The sequence below is a fragment of the Hyposmocoma kahamanoa genome, unplaced genomic scaffold (assembly GCF_003589595.1).
Source record: "Hyposmocoma kahamanoa isolate Upper Pololo Valley unplaced genomic scaffold, ASM358959v1 272, whole genome shotgun sequence".
Lineage (NCBI taxonomy): Eukaryota > Metazoa > Arthropoda > Insecta > Lepidoptera > Cosmopterigidae > Hyposmocoma > Hyposmocoma kahamanoa.
Window position 1 is genome coordinate 511,516 of NW_020653772.1, and position 10,575 is coordinate 522,090.

Here is a 10,575-nt window from a genome sequence, read left to right on the forward strand (position 1 = left end):
TGTAACAGTCACAAACTACTAATAATTTCCAACTAATTACCATGTTATTAAATGCTATAATATTTTTGTTTATAATTTTCAGATACATTTGACTCCTGGGTACGTATGTCTTATTTATTTGATTACACTTATTACTAAAGCAATTCAAAATGCTTTCTTTGATAGTTCAGCCAAATTTACATTTTAAATCATAGTACCTATTCCTCCGTAATTAACTAAACATTATAAGTGTAAACAATCACTTAACAGCTGTTAAGTAAAAACAGCATTAGGTATTTTGTAAATGGTAGTGTGTATGAGATTTTAAAGTAGTGTGTGGAATCCTGCGTATGACTTTAATAAAAATGAGGGTACTGCCTCGCTGCTGCCGCCTGCGCCCGCACCCGTACTGAGTGTGTCTGTGAGTTTAGTTAATAAGCTGTTAATCGTTGTGATCGATTTAGTGGACAAGCAGGTAGATAAGTAACTAAAGAATCAAACCAATTTTTTTTTACGAAGTAGCTGACCTACCCGCACCCCGCGCATTCTCTTATAAGTGTGGCTGGAATTTAGAAGCAACTGGTGGTACATTTTGATTGCAAAATGTCAAAATACTTATAGTTTCACTAAAACAGATGTAAACGATAGATGACTTAAAATTAAGTTAAAACTTATTTAATTACTTCGTCACATAGTATGTGCACAAATCTCAGGGAATTAAACTTCTAAGTGGCACTGACACTATTAATTATAAGCGTGTAGCCTTCCAGTAGGCGCACGACTTAAGGCCTGTCCACACATATCCGGGCCGTGCCCGGGACGTAACTCACGGACTCAAAAAAATATCGTTGCATATATTTTGTATGAACTCGTACACACATGTCCACGTCTCGGGCACGGCCCTGGGGGGCTACTCTCGACCTCCGTCCGAAACAATTACTGTCAAATAAGTAATATTCGACAAAATTAAAAGACAAGTATCCAGTATGAAGCTTCATTCCCATCACGCGTCTTTTCATTTGGTCAAGTATTGCTTATTTGGCAGTAATTGTTTCGGACGGAGATCGAGAGTAGACCCCCTGATATGTCATTGTGTGGATAGTCCTTTACTCGTCCCGTCACTTGATAATCATAAAAAAACAATACGGAACAATTTTTTCGAAATATTTTTGATATGACGACGTCTAAAGTTGGTGTTGCTATTACCAATCATTGTCATCCATATTTAAGTTTCTTGTTTATGATACACGGGAAAATATAATGGAGGTGCTGTTGTAAACCGGAAAGTAATTTATGAATTCCATAGTTCTTATTATGAACCGGATGAAAGCGAAACTGCAGCTAGTAAGTTACTTCGAAAAATAATGTTGCAATGTATAGGGCCAGTGTTGCCAGACTTTTGTGAAGTTGATTCGCCAATTTATGTATGTTAAGTAGCCGATATTCGCCCAAGCCATAAAATCCCTAAAAATCAAGAAAACAATTCTACAATTCTGCTTACTGCCGGACAATGGGGAATTGGGGAAATAAGAAAGTTCATATTTCCCCCACACGTCGAAACACTCAAACCCTCAAATGAGTCCATTCCACAGACATTTTATTAAGTAGCTTAAAATCGCCTTTTCCTATTTCAAATTTCGCCTAGTCGCCGATCACTATTTTAGTCGCCGCGCGACCCCTCAAAGTAGCCTAAATGGCGAAAATCGCCTAATCTGGCAACAGTGTGTGGCACAGTGTTGCCAGGTCTCTTGAGTAGAAAATTAGGTTTCGTTACCTGAAAAGTTATTTTTTTCTGCAAGTTTTATTTCCGTTTTTTTTTATCGAGTTCTTAGGTTTTCGCGATTGTTACACATAGGAAATGAAACTATTTTTCCGGATTTAAATCGCGTATATTTGTTTTTTCAAATAAACCGACTTTTTGGGCCCTTTACAGGTCCCATGGTCACGGTTGACTCATTCGTTTTTTTAATTAAAAGTTTTAATTGTAATGGATACACTTAAATATATTTATATACACCTAAACCCTAAGCAACAATAAAAATGTAGATACTGTCAAAAAAATGAAGCTTTTAATTGATATCATTTTGTTACTGCCATCTCTGAGTTACTTTATTTGTGTAATTTAGGTGCGTTTGTAAACTGTGTAGGAATTTACAAAAAACAAAATATAGTTGAATCTAAATAAAATCTTATTGTTCTCAAAAGTTACCAAAATTTCTTTGAAAATAAGAAGGTAAATATAAAAAATGTAACCATCTGGCAACACTGGTGTTTTTCAATTTACAATGAAGTCACTGATGGTCGTATTCCAGAACTCTACTCAATGCTCAAGACAGGACTTGAGTATGATTTCAAACACTAGAAATACCACCCTAATGGCAAGGACTTGAGTATGGTTTGTAGTGCTTTAAATCATATTCAAATCCTGACTTGAGCATTGAGTAGAGTTCTGGAATACGACCCTAAAATATGTATAAACAGTCAAAAAGAAACGTCAAAGATTTATAATTATACGTAAACAATAAACAATAATACACCTGTCGCGACATGTATAAAATAGTTATTTTTGTAACTAATTTGTTTTACATAGACGAGCTGCAATTTATCAAAGATACTCTGATTTCTAGTGATAACAAACGAAAGATGGCGCTTGTAGCACTGATTTTTGTGTTAACTGCTGATTATGCTTTTATTTTGTTTAGGATTAACGCCATCTATCCGTATTAGCAAGAGTTGATTTTTTAATTAGTTTGTAACACACAATGCCGTCTATTGACATGCATATTTGTTATTAGAAGAGTATTGCAAGAAAAAAAAACTGTATATATGTATGTATTATGTGATACCTTATCCAGGGTTACGATCTGTTGTAAGGAGATTTTATGTTAATGCCGTATCGGGTTCACGAGTTTTCACTTGCGTTTTTCGCTTGCTCGCGTGACTCGCTTCGCGCATACGCAAGGATTTGTCGCGTACGCGCAGGTAGGACGGTTCACGAGTCGCAGCTTCCGGCCGCTTGCTTTGCGTTGGATTTCTTTGTGTTGCGTGAATTTGATATCTAGCAAGCGTGATATTTCCACGCAAGGAACAAGGAACGTTTGCGGAGGACAACACCGCTGGCCAATCACAGAGCAGCCGGTTCGAGAGTGTCGACAATTCAAACATAGGCAAGGCGCCGCGGCTTTGCGCGGAAAGCAGATTTCTACGCAGTGTACCCAGCCAACGCAAGCAAGCGAATAACGCAAGTGTAGTTCTCGTGAATCCGGCATAATGGTCTCCATGACTATAAAGGAAACTAAGTGTAAACAATGTTTGTTTGTTTTTTTCTAGGCTTGTGGTGACATAAGCTCTACAACAGATTTCATAATGCCAGCTGAACACATTTTGGCTCAGAAGAGACCTCGTCAAGAAGATTATCAGAATATTTGTGAGATTATTACATATTATTGTTTATTTAAGAGGATTGTGAAGCCAGCGTTGGCCGTACAAAAAGCGAATGTTTTAATACCACGTCATAATCAACCCAACATACGTCCTACGGATTTCAATTAATTTTCGATATATTTATGATATTATAAATAAGAACGTATATATGTTTTAATTTTTTTCATCTTCATTATAGGTTTGTAGCACTGAGCAAGCCAATTTACAGAATTTTATGTCGTAACTTCCCTGAAAAAAGAAAAAGCGAAAACTACAAACCTAGATAAAGTATACTGAATCAAATGAGACTAAAATTGTGGAATTTTGTAAAGTTTGAAGAGGGTAAAAACGCTCTTTTTCTAGTTAAGGCGAAGGGGGCTGTGCATACTTGTATACCATAGTGTAGCAGTTTACAGACTTGCCAGTATCAAATCCTCTTCTTACACTCAGGGATGCCTGACCTAGGTCGAATAAGCTTTTTAACTTAGAATAATAACGCATAGAAACCTAGTCCGCACACGCTAAGTGAGGCAAATTGAAACGCTCCCAAAGGGCCTACACGAGCGGGCGGGCCTTCAGTGCTCAAGGTCAACTTGCACCGCGAACAGCTCCAGAATTTTAGCTAAAAATGACGAAATGTGCGGTAAATGAATGTAAAAATACGTCAGACAAACATAAAATAGATACTAACATCCCATTCCACAAGGAAGTAACGCGTTTCAACTTGTATTTTTATATAAATATTCACTAAAACCGAAAATTAACCTACTACTAAAACTAGCCTACATGAATTTGATTTTTGCCTCACTTGTGACAGTTCGTTTGATATGAAACTATCATTCTATGCGTTATTATTCTAAGCTTTTTAAAATGATATGTTAAAAATGAAGGGACCTTAATGTATTAATTATATGATGATAGATGAAGAACAATCGCAGTCAAATTGGATACTTTGGATTTAATGTTTTTAGCTCTCTAAAACTATGAGGTGGTTTATTTCAACAGAATGAATGATATCCATTTGCCTTTTATTTAACATGTAATGACATCTAAATTAAAATATATATAAAGGAAACAAGAGTAAATACCAACTCGTAGTTGAGTTGGTAGACGGTTTTACACAACCTGAAGCGTCATTATTTGCGTAACAGCCGACATGTTGAATAACATTTCCACAGCGTTGTTTTTGATGCTATCGCTTACATTTCAAATTTATTCAGGCTTGATAATTGATTGAGGAGAAAATATGTGAATTATAATGTTAATATTTCACTTGTCTTCATTTTAAACACGAATTAAACAAGTGATGAACATGTTAACCAGTTAGTAATTTTATTGTCTAATAGAACAAAAATATCCTCAAGCAAAATTAAGAAACAATAACTTAAAGCAAACCAAGTAAAGAAGTAAAATGTCACTCGCAAGTTATAAAAATTTAACGCATCTTTGCGTTACAAGTTTCGAGGGCGATCTTCCCCTAAAACCGCTTTTTGCAATGTCTACAAAGTACATGGTCAAGAGCACGTCTAACTTCACACGCAACACTTAAATCCAACTATGCCCCCTACGATAAGAACGGTCCAAAGTGTCAAGCTTGATGTGCTCTTGACTGTACCTAGAGATGGATCATGGATAAATATTATTAGAATAAATACTCAGGATAAATATCCATTTTTACTAGAAATTTACCCAAAAACATGGATAAATACGTTTAATCGTGGTTTATTATTTATATTTAGTAAAACAAATATATTTTTAAAACACTTTGTGTACCTACACAATTATAAACATTTATTTTTTATATTATGTGTTTTAGATTTTGTGTGTGAAATGTGAAAGGGAATCCTTAGGCTATTTCACGTCCAAACATGACTTTATTTAATACGCAGTAGAACCCAAGACCTTAAAGTTGGGTCGCACTTTATTAACACAGGATATCAACTCAAGGTTTAAGTGAATTTGATAACTTTCTGTCAATCGAATTTTTTATACCACTCTACTCGAAAAACGTTGTTAGAACAGTATTGTTACATAAAAGAATGGAAAAAACGTAATTATTTAATAAAAAATTAATTCTCATGAATTTTGTTATAAAAAACACAAAAAAATAATTATCCATGTTTTAGGATAAATACTCAGTAAAATAAGTCAATGGTAAAAACGGATATTTATCCTTAGATGAATATTTATCAGGTAAAAACCCATTTTTTTTATTTTTTTTATTAAGGCTTTGGCAAAGCCATCAGCCTAAACATGAAGATAATTACGTTTCTGTAAATATGACCGCCACAAAGAGGATAGGCAATTTGAGGCGGCGCTTGGATTGACTCGGGATTCCTTAAAACGGGTCGGTACGGGTATTCTAGTTCGAGATTCGTATAATTTCGCGTTTTAATCTTCGATTAAGGCACAATAGCACTATCCTATTCCACTTTAAACTAGATTTCATAAAATAATTGAAAGTCAAAATAAAACCGAAACTTTTCCCTCCAAAAGGTCCAGAGCGAATCCGTAATAACCCATCTCTAACTGTACCTGTTGCCTTGACAATCCTCTTAATGGTAAAAAATATATTCTTTTCTTTTACTTATAACTAGGCTGATTTGATGTGATACCGTTGCATGGTTGGAAACAATGTAGGTGGATGCAAAAAATGGTCAAATAGAGACTGATGAATGATTTTGACGGTATCTATAAATTATTTTAGTACCACGCCCTTGGTGTTTTCCTTAGCATTAAAAAGATTTCAATTTATAAATTCTAAATAATCATAAATATTTAATACTTGTTAATATTTTTACAAAAATTTCTGTATCAAAGTAGATTGTGAAATATTTTGGGTTATTTTCAATAGAATAGACCAAATGGTTGGACATATTGAATTACATCAAGGTATATTTTAAATGAACACTTGTTTGAGCATTTTTTATTATTCAAGTTGAAATTGTATTACTGTGATGTTTTACACATATACTAATTAAAAGGATTTGTATTGATTTACAAACAAATCGTTTCCGCCGGTTTATAATCAATTAATAACTTATTATTTGAAAAATAACGGTCTTGTAAATTGTTCTGTTTGGTTATGATAAAACCAATGATCTTATGATTGTCTAGAAACTAATTTATACCTATTGGCCTTGAAAGAATTGGTGTTTTTTCGAAAGAGACTAATGATTTTCGTAACAAAGTTATCCATTGACCGTTAGATGGCGAACCACCAGCAAAAAAGGCTGCGCCCTCAATACGCCTCGGCGTGGGATTCAACTGGAACTTACAGGTATAGTAACTAGTATTGTATACTAGTGCAAAGACATTGAAAGGAGATTTTATGATAACTTTATGGAAGCAAATGCTCATTAACATTTCGAAAATATTGATTTTTTTTTGATGAGGTAAATTTTTAAAGTATTATATGTTAAAGTTGTTATAACTTTTTTTTTATTTTGATTGCCTTTGTTAATGTGTGTCTGTCCTTGTACAGTTAAAAATGTTTTACAACTGTACAAGGGTTATGGGTAAGTATAATAAGCGGGGTTTAAAACAACGTATTTCTTCCGAAAACACGAACATATCAAAAGAACAGCAAATTGTCTGACTTTAATTGCTTTTACGAATAATGGAGAATGTTGTTTTTTTTTCATTCTTTCCGTAAAGGAAGTAGTGAAAGCTTAAAACCATACAGCCCAGAATTGGCGAATAGTGGAGAATATTTGCTTTTCACAGATGATTTAGACAATCATCGTAATGACCATCCACAGCCCGACCGTCACCCATTTTTGGGCATAAGCCTCCCGTGGCATCCACCACGAATCACGCTCTTACGCTAGCTCTAATTTTTTCATCCACGGTCCGCAGGCTTGGCGTTGCCCTCTGCCCATATAGCTCAATAAAACCATATTGCAATTTTTGTTTTATACGTGTTGTTTTAATTTATCCAGGCTCTCACTAATGCAGCTGACGCAGTACAATCAGGCGGCAAATCTCCTGTGTCAGCGCTGAACGAGCTTGGCGTCAGAGTGAATTACACCGTACTTCGACAAGGAGGACCCGCACACTGTCCCAGCTTCACTGTTTCTGTCACTGTAAGTACTGTTAAAACACATCGTTTTTTCCAGTTTCCACCATTATAGATAGTTCCAGCAGCACTAGTAGCCTTTCCAAAAAAATGCTTGTTACAGGAATCTTTCTCCCACTTGCTACGAACGTATATTTTACTGTTATCCAAGGTTATGGTTTATTTTTTCAATTATTTACTTAGTTGGCTTTTCCGCGTCATCATAATATGTGTTTTCCGAATTCAATGCTTGACTGTACAGTATCGAGTCACATCATATGAGACTGTAGCCAATAAATAAAAAAAAAGACGATAATGCTTACAGAAGCGCCAAAGTGACACCACAGCGGCATGCTATTTCATACAACAAATTATCATACAGTATTTAGAAACGCAGCTGCAGCGCCGCTTTTGCAGACTTGTATTGTATGAAAATTAGTATAGTGGCGCGACTGCCGCACTACAGACTAGTTTGAACGCGCGCAATGGTTTGACCTACAGTTTTTCGAGCTGAGACCGTGGTTTCGAATCCGCGCTTGCACCTCTGAGCTTTTAGGAATTTATGTGCGAAATATAATTTGCTTTTCGGTGAAGGAAATCGTCGTGATGAAACCCGCACGTCGAAGACGGTTCACAACTTTCGGAAAACTTGTGAAGTTCCCAATTCGCATTCGGCTAACGTGGCGGATTATCGCCTATACTCTCGCCTGAGAGGAGACCCGTGCCCAACAGTGGGACGTATAATATGGGTTGATGATGATGAAAAACCATTGTAGGTAGTTTGTTCCAAAATCAATAGATTACTATTAATATCATAATGGTACTTTGACAATAGATCATTATTGTCGCCATTGTTCGTTTGGTACTTAAAATATTCAATTTTGGAATTTTGATAAACAGCGGAGATAGTCGTTTAAAGTCAAATCATGATGACCTTCTGAGGGTTCAGTTTAAAACGGATTTTATGCAATTTTATTCGTGCTCCCTACTCGTCTCAAACATTCGTGTACGTGTGCTAATGCGAAATACCTTTCACACGTTTGATTAACTGTTTCGGTGGCCGAACGATTACCATACTGGTCGATTCCTTTCGATTCGATTCGATTCGTGGACGCATTACTTTAAGAATAGGTAAAAGCCAGTGTGTGAATATGAAGGAAATGGAGTATGGAGCCTACGGAGCTTACGGATAGACGTTGGCTCTCTGTGTGTATTCTACCGTCTTTATAATGGGGAGTGCTCTGAGGAACTTTTCGAACTGTTCCCACCGTCTCGTTTCTACCATCGCACCTCCCGCCAAAGGAGTAGAGTCCATCCCCACATCTTGGATGCCTGGCATTGTAAGACCACAAGGGCATCTCGTTCGTTTCTTCCTCGAACCTGCAAGGTGTGGAATGATCTTCCTCCTGAAGTGTTCCCTTTGCGCTATGACATGGGGTTCTTCAAAAAGCGTGTTTACAGGGCTCTCAAAGGCTGGCAACGCATAGACAGCTCATCTGATGTTGCAAATGTCCATGGGCGACGATGACCACCTCCCATCAAGTGGCAAAATTGATATTTACAATACATTTTTTACATTTCAGTAACTTTGTGTTTTAAGATACGAGTTTGAGAAAGTAAGGCGGCGATTTGTGTTTTTTTGGATGTCATTTTTGGTTGTCTATGTGTTTGTCCTTGGCACCCGCGATACATGGTTTCCCTAGTAGCGGGGCTGTGAGTGTGTGCGTTATTATTATTTATTTATTTCATGTTGCACATGTGCATTAAAAATATCTAATAACAAAATTTAGAATGGTACATGACCCAGTCAGGGTAGCAAAGACTCAAAAAACTAATTATTGAATTATTATACTTTATTAATAAATGAGATGGACTTGCGTTTCCAGTTAGTTCCGTTTCCTTAAATTTCAATTGGAAATTAATTTGTATAACGTTATGATTTTTTTGGATGACGTATTGTTTTAGTTTATTTTGAAATGGTTATTGTTATTTTCTTTTCTTTTTAACTAGAATTTTATAAAACACTTATACGGTGTTCCATTTAAATTAATTAAATCAAATAAAAAAAAAAGTTAATTTCTACATTCATTCATAAGAGTTTGTAACAGAGCACTTGCAAGTAATTATTGAATTTGGAACTATTATTTCGGATCTAAATCAGTCAGCCATGACCATGGAACCTGTAAAGAGCCCTTAAACGTTGGTTTGTTTGAAAAAAAAACAAATAGATGTTATACGAGATTTAGATCCGAAAGAAATTGTTTCATTTCATATATGTAACATTTGCAAAAACCTAAGAACTCAATTCAAATAATATTTTTTTTTTTTTATTAGAAGAACTATGGATTCTGAATGCAATGACTGAGTGTCATTGCATTCAGAAATTCATCACAATCAGACAACCAGTAACGTTGCCTCAAAGTAGGGAATTTCCTGCATTATAACACCAACACTACCCAGTACAACAAAACCGATATCAGTTTAGAAAATTGGTCATACCAAGACCTCTTCAAAGTAGCACCCGGATAATTTGCTGGTTAGTTTTCTCGTAACTAATTTCGGTGGCAATTTTTAAGTATTCAAGTATATTATCGTGAAATATTAAGTAATATTTCAGGAAACTACATTCGAATATTAAATAATACTTGATGATAATATTCTAGAATATTTAAATAATAAAAATTGCCACCGCAATTAGATCGGGAAAACTTACCTGGAAATTAGACATCCACAATATTTTCAAAGACAATCCGACGTTAGACGTCCAAATAAAATGTTAATTCTACATAGTTCAGCATTAACGAACTACAAACAATCATTTCTTCAAAAACTGATAAAGCATTTAAAGATCAAATGTATACTGCCTTCATAAACTTATCTTTATTACTTGGGGTACAAACAGCTCTCTAAAATACTCACTATCCATAACAACCTTACTCTTTGTTTTAAATCAGTCTTATTATGTTGTTTTTAATACCTATTATAAACTAGGTTATGATACATCACGTTACAAACAAAGGCTCTTGTGTCTTCATAGTCTAAATAATCGCTGTATTAAAATATTATCTGTTGCCTACATTCAATGGTTGCTTATTCAAAATTCACTTTTTCATTAT

General features: G+C 35.2%; 1 protein-coding gene across 2 annotated transcripts in view; it reads left to right on the forward strand.

Moving 5' to 3' along the window:
- The first annotated feature begins 3,314 nt into the window (after window positions 1–3,314).
- The window catches only part of LOC113229078 (double-stranded RNA-specific editase Adar), a 91,783-nt gene continuing 84,522 nt past the window's right edge, over window positions 3,315–10,575 (forward strand). The window contains exons 1-3 of one of the 2 annotated variants that reach the window (XM_026462569.1): window positions 3,315–3,406; window positions 6,612–6,682; window positions 7,344–7,487. In XM_026462569.1, coding sequence (XP_026318354.1) covers window positions 3,346–3,406; window positions 6,612–6,682; window positions 7,344–7,487 — 276 coding nt within the window. In that variant the 5' untranslated portion in view covers window positions 3,315–3,345. Of the gene's footprint in view, window positions 3,407–6,611; window positions 6,683–7,343; window positions 7,488–10,575 lie in introns of those variants that run through there. The other variant, XM_026462571.1, reaches the window with a different exon arrangement.